At 53.1% G+C, this 17,817-nt stretch overlaps 6 protein-coding genes across 6 annotated transcripts; 5 read left to right on the top strand and 1 right to left on the bottom strand.

Moving 5' to 3' along the window:
* Positions 1-82: 82 nt before the first annotated feature.
* On the top strand, positions 83-1,628 carry L3040_006315 (uncharacterized protein; the record flags this gene model as incomplete). Its single annotated transcript, XM_066154061.1, has 2 exons — positions 83-130; positions 936-1,628. The coding sequence occupies 2 exons, from the start codon at positions 83-85 to the stop codon at positions 1,626-1,628; spliced, it is 741 nt and encodes a 246-aa protein (XP_066011051.1).
* A 408-nt stretch (positions 1,629-2,036) lies between these two features.
* L3040_006314 (uncharacterized protein) lies at positions 2,037-2,693 on the bottom strand (the record flags this gene model as incomplete). Its single annotated transcript, XM_007289101.1, has 2 exons — positions 2,037-2,386; positions 2,456-2,693. 2 exons carry the CDS (start codon positions 2,691-2,693, stop codon positions 2,037-2,039), a joined length of 588 nt encoding a protein of 195 aa, XP_007289163.1.
* Positions 2,694-3,234: 541 nt separating this feature from the next.
* Positions 3,235-3,981, top strand: L3040_006313 (uncharacterized protein; the record flags this gene model as incomplete). Its single annotated transcript, XM_066154059.1, has 2 exons — positions 3,235-3,412; positions 3,485-3,981. The coding sequence occupies 2 exons, from the start codon at positions 3,235-3,237 to the stop codon at positions 3,979-3,981; spliced, it is 675 nt and encodes a 224-aa protein (XP_066011050.1).
* Positions 3,982-5,838: 1,857 nt separating this feature from the next.
* L3040_006312 (uncharacterized protein) lies at positions 5,839-9,168 on the top strand (the record flags this gene model as incomplete). The annotated part of the gene is made up of 3 exons (XM_066154058.1): positions 5,839-5,848; positions 6,232-6,806; positions 6,868-9,168. 3 exons carry the CDS (start codon positions 5,839-5,841, stop codon positions 9,166-9,168), a joined length of 2,886 nt encoding a protein of 961 aa, XP_066011049.1.
* Positions 9,169-12,789: 3,621 nt separating this feature from the next.
* Positions 12,790-13,095, top strand: L3040_006311 (uncharacterized protein; the record flags this gene model as incomplete). The annotated part of the gene is made up of 1 exon (XM_066154057.1): positions 12,790-13,095. One exon carries the CDS (start codon positions 12,790-12,792, stop codon positions 13,093-13,095), a length of 306 nt encoding a protein of 101 aa, XP_066011048.1.
* An 854-nt stretch (positions 13,096-13,949) lies between these two features.
* Positions 13,950-15,566, top strand: L3040_006310 (uncharacterized protein; the record flags this gene model as incomplete). Its single annotated transcript, XM_066154056.1, has 4 exons — positions 13,950-14,152; positions 14,293-14,340; positions 14,526-15,045; positions 15,099-15,566. The coding sequence occupies 4 exons, from the start codon at positions 13,950-13,952 to the stop codon at positions 15,564-15,566; spliced, it is 1,239 nt and encodes a 412-aa protein (XP_066011047.1).
* Positions 15,567-17,817: the final 2,251 nt, after the last annotated feature.

Here is a 17,817-nt window from a genome sequence, read left to right as displayed (position 1 = left end):
TCGCACCTTATTTCAGATATCCACGCGTTAACATCGATCATCTCCACCTGTGCTACTTTCACACCCACAATCCGGGAGAGCCATGTATCTCGGCTCCCAACTACCCTCTGCAATCTCGGGCTACATGATGGTAACAAATTTCCAGTCACCCCCTGCAGCATTTGATGTGGCTGACAACTTCACGAGCAGTTTGTTGTGAATCTGGGATTTTGGTAGATGTTTCTTCAGCAACGTGTTGGAGTGGAGGAAAATCAGCTGGTACTTGGCTTTCGACCATTTCCTGCATTGCGCAAATTGAGCGTTGCGATTTGTACAAGCCTGACAGCTTTATCTTGCGTGGACGCGACTCAAGTTCAGATAGCGATATGTACGATGAGAGGTGGTTGAGGAGGTCTGCAACAGCCAGTATGAAATTGTATGCTTCGTAGTGAAGATCATTTGCGGCCTTCAAATTGAGTTTGTTGACGTTGTTGAAACTGTGACGAAGGGAAAGGGGGGCAGGTATGGTACATGCTCCGTAAAGAGATCTGAGGCGGGACTACTGCATCCTCAACATAAACCCTCCATAACTCCTCCATAACTCCTCCACGACTTGACAGCCTCGATCGCTATTCTCCCCATTGCCAACCAAACCGCATTTTCCATCTCAGAGCCCGCTGGATAACCGAGATGGGCTCTCTTGCGGAGGGATCCGCGTCGCAAGAGGAAGAGATCACAGTGCTGGTCACTGGCTTTGGCGTGAGTACGCTATTGACTCCGGCCCGCAGTCGCGCGCCCCAGACTACCTACTTACTACCTACCTGGGCACACGACGGGCCCGGGGCATTTCAGATCGTCAAATCTGCAGTTTTCTTTTCTGGTAGCCCTCGCAGCGCACATGATGGGGAACAGAGACATGCTCGAGACAGCGGCTGACACGAACTGTCCTCATGTAGCCGTTCCGCGCCCAAAACCCCATCAATCCCTCCTGGGAGATTGCGAAAGGGCTGCCGCCGTTCCTCCCGCCTTCCGAGTTCCCCCCTCTGGAAGTCTCGGCGATCGCGAAGGCCGTCCCGGTGCGGATTCTGGTGCACCCCGCGCCCGTAAAGGTCGCGTACAAGTCCGTGAGGGAGCTGGTGCCGGCGCTGTGGGACGGGAGGAAGATCGACTATGCGATACACATCGGCATGGCCTCGGGGCGGAAGTTCTACAGCGTCGAGAGGCGTGGACACCGGGATGGGTACACGATCAAAGACGTGGATCATGAGCTGCTGGGAGACGAGGAGCGGCGGAAGAGAGAGGGAGACGGCTGGGTGTGGAACGGCATGCCGGAGGAACTGCTGAGCTCGATCGATGTCGATGATGTGTGGAAGCGGTGGAGGGCTGCCCTGCCGGGAACGGATGTGAGGGTCTCCGAGGACGCTGGACGCTACCTCTGCGACTTCATCTACTTCTCGAGTTTGGCGCATCTGGCGAGGAAGGGGGAGGACCGACGAGTGGTCTTCCTGCATGTCCCTGTCGCCGCCGACGAGCTGGCCATCGAGAACGGTATCGAGATCACGCTTGAGCTGATACGGGCGATTGTCCAGAGCGGGCGGATGAAGCAGGTCCTGGCTAGACGACGAAGCTCTCTGGAGGATGGCGAGTGACGAGCGAGATGATGAGCCGAATACATACATTAGCGGCACGGATTCGGATATCACGAAGGGGGCCATCCTTCCGGCTCCCAGCATGATCATGTTTATACGAGACAACACGACTTCAACATCAACAACTGCGGAGGTAAGCTTGGGCTTGCAACGGAGGTCCGGGCAAACCATATATTTGTAGGCGATATGGAATTGTGACAGGAATTTTCGTTTTCAGAGTCCACTTGTTCTATTTGCCGTTCGTTACGAAGACGTGAACTTCCATTCTTTGTTGCTGACCATGCTTAGTCCCTGTCCGTACTACTACTAGCTATCCTTTTGCATCCAATGTACCAGACAGCTTCTTGGGCAAGATCCGCTTGTCTGATCCCAAACCTCCTCGAGTTCTCTCCTCCTCATTCTCCAAAATTAACCCTGCAGTTCACCCTCCTCAACGCCCTCCAATCTCAACATGGCAATCTCCTCCCTCCTCGCCAACTTCTCCTTCTCCCGAAAGCTCAAGCTCGTCAGATTATCCGGATCCACACTCTCGTCATCATACTCCCTTCTTTTCGCCCAGCCGATCACGCTCCGCTCCTCTATCCCGACCGTTCTGCTGATCCGGAAACACATAAACGGGAGGCCCTCGTCATCGTAGGTATCGACGAACCGCAACGCCAGGGACCCGTTGGCGCTGATGGGGGGCAAGGCCGCAAAGAACTGGCTTCCGGAAGGAAGGTTGAGGATATCGAAGTTGCGGAAGATGGTGGAGGGACAGGCTCGGGAGGTGTTAGTATATGGCTGTGGCTTGTTGAGCCTTTACCCTGATGGAGGGGAGGGGGACGCACGGTAGATGGCTTCGTAGGTCCCGTACTTGAGGATCGCCGTGTACGGATGCTGCTCGTGTCCACTGGAATCCCGCGACGGGGAGGAGATGTCTGCTGGGGAAGTCCGTCTCCGAAACTGCACTCGCTCGCCGCCGTACTGGGTGTGGACTTGCGTTTCGCCGTTGGAGTTGATCTCAACTTTCCAGACGATGTCGTAGATGGCGATGATTTTGCCCTCGGACATCTTTTGCGGTGCCATCGCGGTAGTAGATGGGTATCCTTCGACGTTAAACGGTGAGAAAGAAGAACCTGTGGTATTGGCGAGATCTTTATGGAGAAGAGCAGGCATTGTTTGTTAAAGCCGCTCTCAATGTCCAGACTGCTTTCTTCGCCAGTTTGCGTTTGGCTGTTTTCCTCGGCATCTTTGGTAGCCAGTTTGCGTTTGACCTTGGGTGTTTGTTTATCTCGATTTTAGTTCATTGAAGGAAATATATATGCACTGTGCAAGAAAGCTGGCTATGTGGATCGGCACATCATTGTTCTCTATTAATTGGAGAAGTCATTCACGCTTTCAGATTCTCTAGATCTCATTCATTTGAAAATGTCACGTTTCTACCCGCCGATCGTCGCGACTCGCTTAGGTCGAAGAACGTCGGGAAATAAAGATCGAGCCGCTCCTTCCTCTCCAGTGCCCGCAACTCCAACTCTACCAAGCTCCAACCCAACATCAAAACCAAGCTCAGCATCCCACTACATCGTTACGTCTGAAGCGTCGGATCCGTCCCCTGGCCGTGGCGCCGATGGGAACCGCGAAGTCTGTTATTACATACGATATCGTGTGGTGCGCGGAGCCTCATGCCGTGTTTCCTGAGGGCATTGGTGATAGCGTTCGCTTTTCGCAGCATCCAAGTCATGGGGGGGAAGGGAAATCGATGTGGCAGATTGCCTTTCTAGTTCACGGCTTCAAGTGCATCTACGGTACGTCTCCCCGCCTGCTGGTGTGTGCTCTTTCTTCCGCCCCCGCATAGTACTGACTCTTGGGATTCCCAGACGTGACCGACCCTCCGATCATCACCTTCCTGGAAACCCTCCATCTTCGCGCGCCGCCACCCCGTGACCAACACGATCTCCACCTCGGCAAGTCCAAGTGCCAGTCCCAGACCCAGATCCAGAGCCAGACCGGCGAGGGAGAAGCAGAGAGAGAACTGAAACCCGCGTCCGGCTTCGTGGCGACGGCCTACCTGCGCTTCGTCCCGGACCAGGACGAACACCGATACCCGTTCCTCTACCTCGACTTTGACTTCCACAACCCGTGGCACGCGCCCGCGTCCCGCAGCCGCGTCGTCGGCTGGGCCAAGCGGCGGTTCGCGCCGGAGGGCTTCGAGGCGACGGTGGTGACCACCAAGGAGCTGCACGTGCTGCGCGAGCGGCCCGAGATCGCCATGCGGGTGCTGGAGGGCGATTTCCGGTTCAAGGACCAGGGGGAAGGGCAGGATGGCTGGGGGGTGCGGACGCGGGCGCTGGTGAATGCGCATCTGGCGGCGTGAGGCGGCGGACAGGCGAAAAATGACGGCGGCGCTTGCACTTGCACTTGGAAACGGGGGAGCTGGCTTGGGATGAGGTATGAGGTTTTGTAGATAGATAGAGAGGGAGGGGACTTTGAGTAAGAGGGGGGCCTCGTTGAAATATTATTCGTGGTCTTTGGCATCATCGCCATCATCATCGTCATCTGTGTTTTCCATGCGGCAATGCTCGTCAGATACTTTGATTCAGTAGGGAAGTGGTCATGTATTATTGCATGTACGTGGTATGATGTTGGACACCATTATCATTATCTGCGGCGGATATGTAGGTCGGTCATACGGCTTGCTGGCTGGCCTGTTTGTAATTCTGTATCCTTTTCCGAGAGGTTAGACGAGGATTCGCTTATTTGAGCTATCGTCCCTCCCCGATGCAGAGAGACGAGGAAGAAGACGAAGACGAAGACGAAGACGAAGAAGAAGAAGAAGACAGGAATCTCTATCCGTCTACAGACGCCGGGAGCGGGTCTTTCTCTTCCCTTCTCTTCCCTCCCAACTAGATGGTAGGCGGAAAGGGTGGGCCACCTCTCGCAATGATCCTCCTTAAACAGCCCAGCCTCGGCACGTGTCGGTCACGGTCACAGCCACGACCTCGGACACGTGACTGCAGATCGGATCCGTCGATTCCGGGGTACCGACCGCACTGACCACCACACCGCCCCGGGGAAGCAACATGGATTGCTGGCTGGCGGCTGCTGGCGGGGAGGAGGAGGGATGGAGGGATGGAATGGAGGTACTCCGTAGCCTGTCGATCGAGGTACACGTGATATTTCCGTTTGGTCTGACAGTAAGTACCGGGTACGGTAAGCGGTATGATTGTCTGTTTACTTCATACGTGCATTGTGACGAGTCTATTTGTAGAGTGCTACGTACTTAGTAGTACTTAGTAGTACTTAGTAGTACTTACTACTACTTACTACTACTTACTCGCTCGTCGGTTTTACCTTGGCTGTACTACCCACGTACGACTTGCTGTCCGGTACCGTACCGTACGAGTACCCTACAAATACAGTACTGACTAACTACTTTTTACTTCGTACTAAACTTGCCCCTACTACCGGTACTCCCACCCGTCTATTCCATCCGCCGGGTCCCCGAGCTTAATCGATCGATCCCGTGCGCGCGTCCACGGGCCACGGGCCACCGTCCACCGTCCACCGTCCAGGCGGCGGCGGTAGAAGCCTTGCGGCCTGCATTTTTTAGCGACGACGGACCACTAGTAAAGGACTGTAGTTGTGATTGGCACAAAGTGTATCTATCACTTTTCGAAACTTTCTTACCCCTTACTATGCTCAGGAGTCAAGCAGGACCAGGCTCCCGTCTCCCGTCACCCGTCACCCGTGACCCTGCCCGCTCTCCAGCGAAAAAACAAACGCGTCGCGTCACCACCACACGATTCGGATCGGATCGGGACGTGGGGTCGTTCGGTGGACTCCAATCCAGCCAACCCATCCATCAGATCCAACAAATCCAATAAATCCAACAAATCCAACAATTCCACCCCGACCACTCCGACCACACCGACCAAACCGATCAAACCGACCAAACCGACCCAAACCGACCCCAACCGACCTGATTCGATCAAACTCGCCTCGCCTCGCTTCGCCACGCTCACGGATCACCTTCAAGACCCTTCACCCTTCACCCTTCACCCTTCACCCTTCACCCTTTACCTTTCACCCTTTACCTTCACCCTTTTTACCTTCACCCTTTACCTTTCCCCCTTCAATTCGCCCGCCCCACTTCCATCCCGCCGAAGGGGCTCGGCCAGACCCGCATGGGAATTATCAGAATAAGAAAGTAAATAATCTGCCCTGCCGGAGAATGACTCGGAGTAAGTCATCATCCGTTCCCATCCAACCCGTCTGCTTCTTCAACCGCCTCTGCCTCTGCCTCTGCCTCTGCCTTCGCCTCTAGCTTACCCCTTACCCCCTACCTCTACCTCTACCTCGACCTCTACCTCCCCCTCTACCTCCCCCTCTACCTCCCCCTCTACCTCCCCCTCCCTCTCCTCGACCTTGAAAGCCTATTCGTCCGTGACGAAAGTTGAGCCAGTCGCTCGATACATCCTCAAGTACATCCCCATCTACATCCCCATCATCCTCGCCCCCCGCCAATCCAGCATGGCGACGCTGCAGAAGCCGTCCTCGCGCCTGAACCGACTTTCCGCCTTCCTCCCAACCCTCCTGACGACCCACGAAGCTAAGCGTTCCAAAGACAGCGAGTTCGAGAACAAGAAAGTCCTGCGCAAATCAAAGTCCCAGCTGGCCCTCCCTCTCGTCGTCGACAAGGAGCTCGGCCCGCCCTCGAGACGGGCGTCGGTAGCACCTCCCCAGCGCGAGACCCGAAGCCCGGCGGCCACCCCCAAGAAGCTGCAGAAGCGGCAGTCGCAGCCCCAGCTACAGCTACCGCCGCTGCCGCCGCCGCCGCCGCCGCCGCCGCCCCCGTCCGATTCACCCATACAGGCCCGGCGCCCGAGAGATGCGTCGCTGAGCCCACCCAGTCTGGACCCCGAGTACCGAGAGAGACCCAAGACAAGCTCGTTGCTGCTGCCCAGCCCGGACCAGCGCCGCTCCGTCTCGTCGCCGTTGACCCGGAGGCCGGCTTCGACTCACCTCTCCGTGAGCGAACATGAGGGGAAACAGCAGAAGCGGAGGAGTTGGATGCCGGGACCCAGGTCGAAACCGTCGAAATCGTCGCAGGATCTCGAGCCGATGCCGCCCCGTGCCTGGGTCCTGGCAGGAGGCAACCAGATCGACTATAGTCTCCACTGCTTGCTGGAAGGGGAGAGGGTGAGTGAGCCCGGGGAACGAACCGAGGAAGGTACGACGGAATGCTGACGGGAGTAAGCAGATACCAGAATTGTGGGATGAGAGCCCCGAGGCGAACATGTTCGTATATCTGCACCCCAAGTCCTCCGGTCGAGGCCCGCAGGTCAAATGCCGCTCGGTGGTGGTCCAATGCTCGCAGCCCCTCCTGGATATCATCTACGACAATACCGCGAACAGTGCTGCCGAGAGCGCCGGATCGCGACATGCAAGTCTCGACGACCGGCCGAGTCTGACCGGCGAGGATGCAACGCGCCACTTGGCGATGCAAGGTCTGGAATCTCCCCTGGACACGCCCCAGGGCCGATCAGACAACGTGCCCGGCGTGGACGAGTCCGGGGGCGGGTTCAGCCACTCGTACGCCGACGCACCCCGCGACCTGCACCTCTATTACCCGGTAGAGTTGTCGTCCGCGGGTCCCCAATGGTCGGCTCAGGATGTGCAGAAGCTTGTCGACGCCCGGAACCTGTTTGCGTTTTTCAACGGCCAGCCGCTGATCTCGACGCCAACCGCTCCTTCCCTTTTCAATATCTTCACTGCCATCGGGGACGCTCTCAAGCGCTTCGAATTCTACAGCCAGGATGGGACGGGCTACGGAGAGGAGGTCGATTCGAGTTTCGCTTCCTACCTGGCGGAGATGCGACTGGGGGATGTTCGTCTGAGCAGAGAGAAGACAATCGAGGGGCTACTTCTCGGAGAACGAATGAGGTGTTCACCACTCTACAACGAATCATTTGCGCACGCCGTCGGCAAATTCGAATCGATCAAGGGCCTCAACCTGTCCATTTACCGCGAGCTCTCCCCAACCACCCAGCTGCAGCTGCAGACCTCGTCACGGGACCTCGCCCGAACCCAAGACGCCATCAACATCCGCCTCACGGATTTCGAATTCCCTTCCATATTCTCGGGCATCGGATCATCTTCCTCGATGGACGAAGCCAAGGTCGTCCGCTTCAAGATGTGGAAGATGCATTTCCTCGCCATGCGGAAGCACGTGATCACGTTCTACCGGGACAAATACGGCCAGTGGCCCCCGAAAGCCAACAGCAAGAAGAACAACTTCAATGTGGGTGGCCTCAACCGCCTGGTCCTGAAGCTCCTCTATGCCGACCTCTGTGCGCTCTACGACCTGCTCGTCGACCGCACCGCCCTCACCACGCGGGGGGTGCTCGAATCGGAAGATCGCGACGGTGGTCTATCCGTCACCCCCCAAGCCGCGGCCCTCCGAAAGCTGCTGGCTGAGTACGACCGCGCCTCCCCGCCCGTCCAACCGCCCATCCCCTTCGACACCCCGCTCGTCGCCACCATGGCCGCGCTCGACCCGCGCTACAACACCCTGTCCCCCAAAGACCAACACAAACTCGCCCATCGCCGCCTCAAACCCCACGAGCTCGGCCTGCTGCAAGAGCGGACCCACAACCAAGACGTCAACCTCAAGACCCCCTTCGTGCAAGCCTTCCGCGAATTCGAGCTCAGGGAAGGGAAGGGCAAATCGGCCGCCGAGTTCCAGGAGCAGCGCTTCGGCTATTGGATCTTCCTGTACGCCGTCATCCAGTGCCTCCCGATGCTGGTGACCGACGCCCCGAACCTGAAGTATACGGAAGGCGTCGAGCACTTCCTGTGCCAGATGCCCGTCAACACCAAACCGTGGGTCGAGGACGGCGGCCGCGTCACCAAAGCCTGGTACGGGGTCGCCGGCGGCGCCGGCATGGTCAACCTCCCCAGCCACATGGTCGAGTTCTCCGTCGAGGCCGTGTACTCGCGGTCCCACTGCTGGAAGCTGGCCGAGTCGCTCGTGGGCGCCGACGTCAGCCCCGCCGTCGACGACGACCCCTACGCCTACTTCGGCATGGAAGACGGCCACATGAGCCCGCTGCAGCCGCCCCCGGGCTTCGGCGGCGACGATCCCCGGCCCACGAGTCGGGGGCGCGACCGGAGCAGCAGCTCGGGCCAGCCGGCCCCGATGCGCTCGCGCCCCGGGAGCGGGCAGTCGCTGAACCGCCGGAGCGTCGTGCTGGGGCTCGAACGGCTGCCGGCTGCCTTCGACCTGGACGAGAGCGATTGGCCGGGCAGCCGGCCGCTGAGCAGAGCGAGCTTCGGTGGGCGCACGGCGTCGCCGATGCGGGCCCGGGGAGCCGCCAGCCGGGGGGGGGAGAGCCCGTTAGCGGGCGGGGGCAGCACGTTTGATGATATCCTGGGGAGTATGGACAGCGGTGCGAAGGACGAGGAGAAGGGGAAGAAGAAGAAGGCTGAGGATAAGAAGAAGGCCGAGGACAAGAAGAAGGCTGAGGACAAGAAGAAGGGGAAGAAGAAGAGCTTTTTCTAAAGCGGTAATGGTGGTGGACGCGAGACGCACGTCGGCATGCGCGACGCGAAGACGAGATGTACGGGTGATCTGTGCCGGGCGATTTGGAAAAGACCCGACTGCTCATGTTTCTTGTGGAGTTGCATAGCGAGGCGTTTAATCGGGGGGAGAGAGAGGGGTTTACTCTTTCCCGCCTCAGACGGCCTCGGAAGATGGCTATAATAGGTCCGCTCGAGGACAGACTAAAAGTTGAATGGATCAAGCTCAAGACTTGACAAGCGAGCATCTGGACTCTTGCCTGTGAGACTACTTGTTTGCTTGCTTGCTTGCTTGCATTTGCATCAGTATCAGTATCAGTAACAGTAACAGTATCAGCCAGACTCTCACGGTGAGACTAAAGCAAGTTAATGGGTTATTTAATTATGTTGTATATATATATATATACACATATACATATGTCTGTATATATATATATATCAACAATTGGCCAAAGACGAGTCTCCATCTCGGTGTTCATACATATGTTCATATGCACGTCAAACGGGGAGTGTACCGGTATCTCCCGTCTCCAGCGAACGATGGTTCGTTCGGGTGTATGAAACTTGAACGCAGTGCCAGGCCATGGCTTTGCTATGCTATGCTATGCTATTTATGCCATCTATGCTAGGCTATGGCTATGCCATTTATGCGATGCCATGCTATGCTATGCTATGCTCTGCTACGCCATACTGACACCGAAACTGACTCGCTCGTTCCATCCTCCGCGGCTTCGATGCACGCACTGTACGTACCTATATTTAGAAGTAACCGTGAGGGCGGTCCAGCCGAGAGCGATCAGGTAATCCCGGATCGGATCGGATCGGATCGGATCGGATCCGGTGCTGTGTGGATATTGAGAATTGAGAATGGAAGTGGAAATGGGGATGGGATGGGATGGATGGAATGGAATGGGCCAGGCCAGGGGGGCGGGGGGGGGGGGGGGGGGGGGGGGGGGGGGTTTCGGCTGATATAGTACAGTAGATGCAGGTAGATGCAGGTCGTCCTTTCGTTGGTAGTGTAGTGTAGTGTAGTGTAGTATACCGGTAATAGGTAGGGATGGGTTGGCTTGGGTTGGGTTGTGATGGGATTTGAACGGTGAGGTTCTGGCGCGGACTGGCGCCAGTCAGTCAGTCAGCCAGTCAGCCAGCCAGCTATAGTACTTAGCATTGATGAATCAGGAGAGGGAGAGAGGAAATCCCGGCTTGGATTGGCTTGGATTGGGTTGGCTTGGATAGGATAGGATAGGATAGGGATTCCACCTTACTGTAGCATCTCCTCCTCCTCCTCCAGCAGCAGCAGCAGCAGCAGCAGCAGCAGCCGCCGAGCCCGAGAAAGCCTGAAACTGCAACGGGCTCAGCTCAGCCCGGCTCGCTTCCGGGCCTCTTCCCCATTGCTGCGACGAGACAAGCCTCGAGTAGGTAGGAAGCTTGCATCAGTTCGGTTCAATCGCTTTTCCTCTTCCTCTTCCATTTCTTTTCTGACTTTGATTCTGACTCTGACTTTGACTTTGATTTTGATTCTGATTCTGACTTTGATTCTGACTCGGACTCCCCAGACGATTTATATATATATATATATATCTCTTCTCTTTCCTTTCCCTAAGCGATTCGCTCAGAGGCCTTGGGATGGGCACACGAGTAAATACGTAGTACGTAGTACGGTATGCGAAGTGTCTATCCCTGAGGGAAGGGGAAGGGGAAGGGGAGTTTCGAAATGCGAAGTGTGGGTTTTGTAGTTTTGTAGTAGGTAAGGTCGGTCGGTCGGTCTGAAACGCGATCCGATGTTCTTTTTTTTTTTTTTTTTTTTTTTTTTTCCCCTTTGGTGGAACTTGGAACTTGGAACTTGGAACGGGGGAGATGGAGATGAAGCATGTCAGGCAAAGCAAGGCAAGGCAAGGCAAAGCAAGGCAAAGCAAGGCAAAGCAAGGCAAAGCAAGGCAAAGCAAGAGTCGGAAAGGGAAGGGAGGAGAGGAGTGGTGAGAAGGGGGGTGAGGTTCATATCATATAAGCCTTGATGGTGCACGTTGACGCTGGTTATCCGGTTGTTTGCTCGCTCGGCGCTTCGCTTTTTTTTTTCCCGCTCTCGATTCTTCCGATCCTTTTATCTGAATTGAATCTTTTTTCTCTCCTTCTTCTTCTTCTTCTTCTCCTTCTTCTTTTATTTTAAATATATTTTGGGGACGAGGGAAATGATTTGATGATAAGGAGAGTCCCGCTGGCGGAATCTTTTACTACGAACGACGACGAAGAAGAAGACTACTACTACTACTACTACTACACTACCACCTTCACTATCCCGTATCCCTTCGATCAACATGCCCGCTCTCGACCCGCAGCTGGTTCAGGCGCTAGCCGAGCGCAGCGTGCACCTCGTGGCCCGGCAGCTGCAGCAGCATGAGATACTGGAGGCGACCATCGTCTGTAAGTCACATCGCTACCTCCACCTCACGTTCTGTAGGTCGCTCGCTGGTTTGGTTGGGATGGGGGATTTCTTTCGTCTTTCTTTCTTTTCTTTCTTTTTTCTTTCTTTTTCTTTCTTTTTCTTCTTCTTCTTTTTTTCTTCTTTTTTTTTTGACCCGGTGCGCCATCTAGTATTCGTCTCGGTCTTTGGGGTGGGAGGCGCTATCGTCTATGCGAATAAGAAGCTGTGAGCGAGCTCGTTGATCGGACTCGATGGCGATATCGATCGATGCGTGCGCATGCATATCTATATATCTGTATACCCCAGCGCGGCGGAGGCGACGACGGCGTCTCCAGCCTACGGACGGACGGGTGGTTATCGAGAAGCGAGCGGGCGAGCGAGCGACGGTGTTTCTTTGCTTGGGTTTGGGCTGGGGGAGAAGGGATGGGACTGGGTGGAGGCCCTGGGAGATGTGTAATCAATGGGAGGGAAAATGGAGTGGGAATAGTTGTCCACGGGGGCTGTCAACGGGAGATGGGGATGGGGATGGTAATTAATGTATTTGTATCGCAGAGAGCGAGAGAGGGAGAGAGATGGGCAGACAGATACCGAACATGTGAGGTTTACTGGGAGGCAGTTGAAGCTGGGCAAGGGATATATCCCTACCAGGCCACAGGATGATGATAACCGGGACCTGTCAATCGATATGAACTGTTTTGCGATCACGCCGTGTTTGCTATATATATATATGATGCATGTATCTCTACATCCGGGCTATATCGATGTTCATGCGATTGAATCAACCCCCTTTTTCTAATCATGTTGCCGAAATTGTTGACGCATTAACCGAGATCAGAGACTTGAGGATGCGGCCCAGATGCGGGCTGACGTCGGTCATGGGGGCGGGAAATTTTCTTGGATTGTGAACTTCGAAGGATGGCAGAGTGATAAGTGAGTCTTTTTATATCTCCTACGACTTAACTACGGCGACGTGTCTCCTTTTTCATCTCTTCATCTTTCTTCTCTTCGCGAGCCATCCATCATCAGTGCTGCCTCCAGTCTGGCTGCCTCGCTCGAGACTCAGCGACATCTGTCGACCACAATATAAGCATTACTCCCGCACAGATCACTTGTCACCACAACGCAGACGCAACCCCAGATTCAAGACACCAAACCTCAGACGAAAAGCAAGAAGAGACGACCATGTGTCTCTTCTCCGCCCCCGCGAAGAAGCACCACCGCCGCTCCTACGTCGAGGAAGTCTACGTCGCGCCGCGTCCCGTGTCCCGACACTCGCACCGCTCGCACCACGCGCACCACCACCACCCGGGCGGCGGGCCCGGGAGGTCGTCGTACACGTCGGTGACGCGGACGAGTACTCACCGACCCGTCAGCCGGAGCCGAGAGTACGTTGCTACGGGCCCGAGGGTGAGCCAGAGTTCGTATCGACAGCACGGCCGCGCGCCGGTGATCGTCGAGCAGCGGAGGAGCACGCGGTCGTATCGATAGGATAGATCGATCGGATGAGAAAGGGGGCTGGGTCGGAGGTTCGACGCTTGGCCGCTGGTGTGGGTTGGAGTAGTCGCGCCGTGGGGGTTGAGTGGAGGAGGATCGCGAGTGGGATAGGAAAGGGTCACGTATGCAGGACCCGTGGTCACTGGCGTTGGAATCTCTGCTGGGGGTAAAGGTGGCGGGAGGGTTGAGTATTTGGATAGGTATTACGTATCTTCACGGATGCTTTGGCGGTTAATCGAGTGTTGCTATTAGGAGTATATAGTATGTAGCGAATGGACCATCTGATTCGGATCGCCGACCGGTTTCCACGCATCTGCCAATATAGATATCTCACGCAAGAGCAGCAGGATTGCCTGCTCTGGGTGAAACCAATCCTTTTCCCCGGCATTCACAAACACGACCGCGGAGTATTTGGACATCTTGTGTAAAATAAAGATAAGCGAGCCTGAATATTGACAATCAACCATGCGTGCAGCACATTCATTCTGCTTCTCAATATTCCTCTACGCCGCGCGGCGCTAGAAATAGACGCCCGCTTTGACCCACGATCACGCGTGTACTCCGTGTTCCCCAAGTTGTCGGTCGCCTGCCAGGATTTAATATCTTCAAAACGTACTGTATACGGTGTATGCGTGCCTCGCTAAGCCTCGATGTTGACCCGCAAACGCAACCGAAGAAAGGGGGGGGGGGTATCGATCACGTGGCGAGCTCCAAATTTGCAAAGTTCCTCGAATCCCAATCCGGCGTTTCAAGTTTCAAAGGAATTGATTTTCTTGTTCGGTCCATTACTCCAGATCCACCTGTCCTTTGAAATTCCGGATGCGTGATGAGGCTCATAACTCTGCTGTATGATCGCCTGCCCTGGTTCTAGCGTGGCTACGTCACTATCCCTGTGGCCATCAACGCCCCACCCCCCACCCAGATCGACCTTGAGATGCTCCGTACAGCATCTTGATTACTTTCTGAAAAGTATATCCTCAAATCCCAACCTTTATCCGTACCTGATCCCTGATCAATACTCCCGACACCAGTACATACCACCGTCCATAAGGTTTGACCTCTCCCCCTCCCCCTCTCCCTCTCCATCTTCTCGTCTCTCGCGATCGCGGTCGCCGTTCTGATAACGCGGCGGAAGCTGCGACGCGCCAGCGGCAACATCGATGCAAAGGCAAGAGCTGAACATGTCTTTAGAAAACCCAACTCTCCTCCCCAGCATCGCATTCCACAATCCATCAAAATGTAAGCCAAACTTCTCCAGTCCAGCTCGCCATCATGCCGCCTCCATGGCAGATGCGCCGGGGGAACTCCCAGCGGAAGGAGAACCGGAACAAGGACAAGAACCACAGTCCTTTGAAGCACCTGTTGGGCCTCTCCACCCTCCGAAGTCCTCACTATCGGCGAATGCGCACTGATGCAGTGCCTAGGAATCGCGCACTCTCAATCCGCTCGAATAAGAACAGCGGCTCTGCGACCAGTCCCCGCCACCATACCTTCAGCTTCGCATCCCTTCGCGGCACCGCCCAGCCCGAACTCAGTAAGAAGCTCTACAAGCTGATCAAATCCGAGAACCACCTGATCCAGAGCTACGAGAACGCCGGCAAAGAGCGTCTCTCCATCGCCAGCCAGCTGTCCGACTGGGGTGAGGGCACCAACGACGATGCCATCAGCGACGTCTCGGACAAGATTGGCGTTCTGCTGTCAGAGCTGGGCGAACAGGAGGATGCGTATGCGCACAACATCGACGACAGCAGGGCTATTCTGAAGGCGATCCGCAACACGGAGAAGAGCGTGCAGCCAAGCAGGGACCACAAGGCGAAACTCACCGACGAGATTGCGAAGTTGAAGGTCAAGGAGCCAGAGAGTGCGAAATTGACAATCCTGGAGCAGGAGCTGGTCCGGGCTGAGGCCGAGAACCTGGTTGCTGAAGCTCAGTTGACCAATGTTGTATGTTCACCCACCTGATCCGGGGCGAGAGGAGAATGCTGACACTCCCCCAGACGAGACAGAAGTTGAAGGAAGCCTACGCTGCGGAATTCGCTGCCACCATCGAGCGTGCCGAGAAGCAGATCATCCTCGCGCGCCACGGCCGCCGTCTCCTCAACCTCCTCGACGATACGCCCGTCATCCCCGGTGACGTCCGGCCCGCTTACGAGCATAGCAACCAAGCCCGCCAGATCCTGAACGACGCCGAAGATGACCTCAAGGACTGGCAACCCGAACTCGAGGACGTCCCGTCACAGTCCGGAAACGTTGAGGGGAGTTTGATGCATAGCTCGGTGAGCCAGCACGGCACGACCGTCGCAGGAAGTGCTGCTGGCGATGAAAGTGTTGTTCACCACCAGCCCTCGGATGTGGTTGGTGTTGAGGCGAGTCGGGTTAGCAGTGGAACTGATAATTCGGTTGCGACTGGACACGCTGGGCGCGCTTATCAGATTAGTGAGGCCGAGAATTCGCAGGTTGCCTAGATGGGATGAGGTGACGGATAGGGAGTCGCTTGTAGGATGGAACTGGGGAGGTAACCTTCGAGAGCGTAGTGCTTTGCTTGGCTAAGGTAATTTGCCTTTTCTGGTTCTTTGGTTTGGAATCCGATGACGTTATGATACTCAGGTAATGACTAATGTAATATTTTTTTGTTCCTTTGATTTGTTCTCGCTATCAGATGCAGATTATCAGGCAGGTTTATCCCTCTTCTCCCTAAGTGCAAGCCTATTTCCTCCCACACCCGCGTTTGTGAAAACACGAGTCTGAGAAGGCCGAATCCCGTTCCGGACAGCTATTTATAACCGCTTCATCTACTGTTCTGTTCTGTTCGATTTCCCGCCTCGATCCCGTTCCGGAAAAATCGAGAAGACGAGTTTTTGGGTTTTTGGAAATTTGGGATTTGGAACACGAGACTTTGAGACTTGGAGACTTGGAGATTTGGAGATTTGGAGACTTGGAAGCTGCTCAACTCACGTGTGAGATGTTCGAACGTGGTACCTAGCGGCTCTGCTGCTGTGCTGGATAGATAGAGTGGGTGGGGGGGGGTGGGGGTATTTGGAGTGGGGGGTGAGTGGGTGGGTTGGGGGGTGGGGGGGGTGAGTAGGTGAGTGGGTAGGTGGGTTGGGGGGTGAATGGGTAGGTTGGTAGGTGGGTGAGTGGGTGGGTTGGGGGGTGAGTGGGTAGGTTGGTGGGTTGGTGAGTGGGTGAGTGGGTGGGTAAGTAAACATAGATTAGAGTTAAGGAATAAAGAAACGATAAAAATTTGATATTAAAAAGAGATTGATGTTAAGAAGAAAGGAAAGGAATGGAGAGAGGAAAAAGAGAAATGGTTAGTTATCTGATCTGTAAGAAGTCGTCGTGTTTTTTTTTTTTTTTTTTTTTTTTTCCTTTCTTTTTTCCTTTCTTTTTCTAAATTTGGAAAGACCGTAAACGAGTACACATAGATTAGATTTAAGGAATGATAGGGGAGGAAAAAAAAAAAAGATTGATGTTGAGAAGAGAGGATGAGGAATAAGGAATGAAAAAAAGGGAAAAAGAGAAATGGTTAGTTAGTTATCTGATCTGTAAAACGTCGTCATGTTTTCTTTCTTTACTTTTTTTTTAAAAAAAAAATATAAAAAAAATGGATTTGGGTTATAAGAGTAAGTGAATGAGTGAATGTAAGTAGGTACGTGAGTAGGTGAGTAGGTGAAATCGATAAAAGGACGAGTAAATATAGATTAAATTTAAGGAATGATAGAAAAAGAAAAAATAGTAAATGATGTTGAGAAGAAAGGATAAGGAATAAAAAAAATAAAAAAATAAAAAAAATTAATTATCTGATCTTTAAGAAGTCGTCGTATGACATTTTTTTTTTTCTTTTTTTTTTAAGAATTTGGATTTAGGTCGTGAGAATGAGTGAGTGAGTGAGTAAGTGTAAGTGGGTAGTAAGTAGGTAGGTGAGTAGGTAAGATGAATAAAAAGATGAGTAAATATAGATTGGATTTAAGAAACTGTAGAAAAAAAAAAAAAAAAGGTGTTAAGAAGAAAGGATAAGGAATAAGGAACGAAAAAAGAGAAAAAGAGAAAAAGAGAAAAAAAGAAAAAGAGAAAAAGAGAAAAAGAGAAAAAGAGAAAAAGAGAAAAAGAGAAAAAGAGAAAAAGAGAAAAAGAGAAAAAGAGAAAAAGAGAAAAAGAGAAAAAGAGAAAAAGAGAAAAGGAGAAAAAGAGAAAAAGAGAAAAAGAGAAAAAGAGAAAAAGAGAAAAAGAGAAAAAGAGAAAAAGAGAAAAGGAGAAAAAGAGAAAAGGAGAAAAAGAGAAAAAGAGAAAAAGAGAAAAAGAGAAAAAGAGAAAAAGAGAAAAAGAGAAAAAGAGAAAAAGAGAAAAAGAGAAAAAAAGAAAAAAAGAAAAAAAGAAAAAAAGAAAAAAAGAAAAAGAAAAAAAGAGAAAAAAAGAAAAAGAGAAAAAGAGAAAAAGAAAAATAGAGAAATAATTAGTTATCTGATCTATAAAAAGTCGTCGTATGACCTTTTTTTTTCTTTTTTCTTTTTGAAATTTAAAAAGACGAGTAAACATAGATTAGATTTAAAGAATAATAAAACGATGAAAAAAATTGATATCAAAAGAGAAGGAAAAGAATAGAAAAAGAAAATAAGAAATGGTTAGTTATCTGATCTATAAGAAGTCGTCGTATAACCTTTTTTTTTTTTTCTCTTTTTTTTTTTTAAGAATTTATATTTAGATTATAAAAGTAAG

The sequence above is a fragment of the Drepanopeziza brunnea genome, assembly GCF_022702325.1.
Source record: "Drepanopeziza brunnea f. sp. 'multigermtubi' strain 214-2 chromosome Unknown ctg11, whole genome shotgun sequence".
Classification (NCBI taxonomy): Eukaryota; Fungi; Ascomycota; class Leotiomycetes; order Helotiales; family Drepanopezizaceae; genus Drepanopeziza; species Drepanopeziza brunnea.
This window is presented reverse-complemented; position numbering and strand designations above follow the sequence as displayed.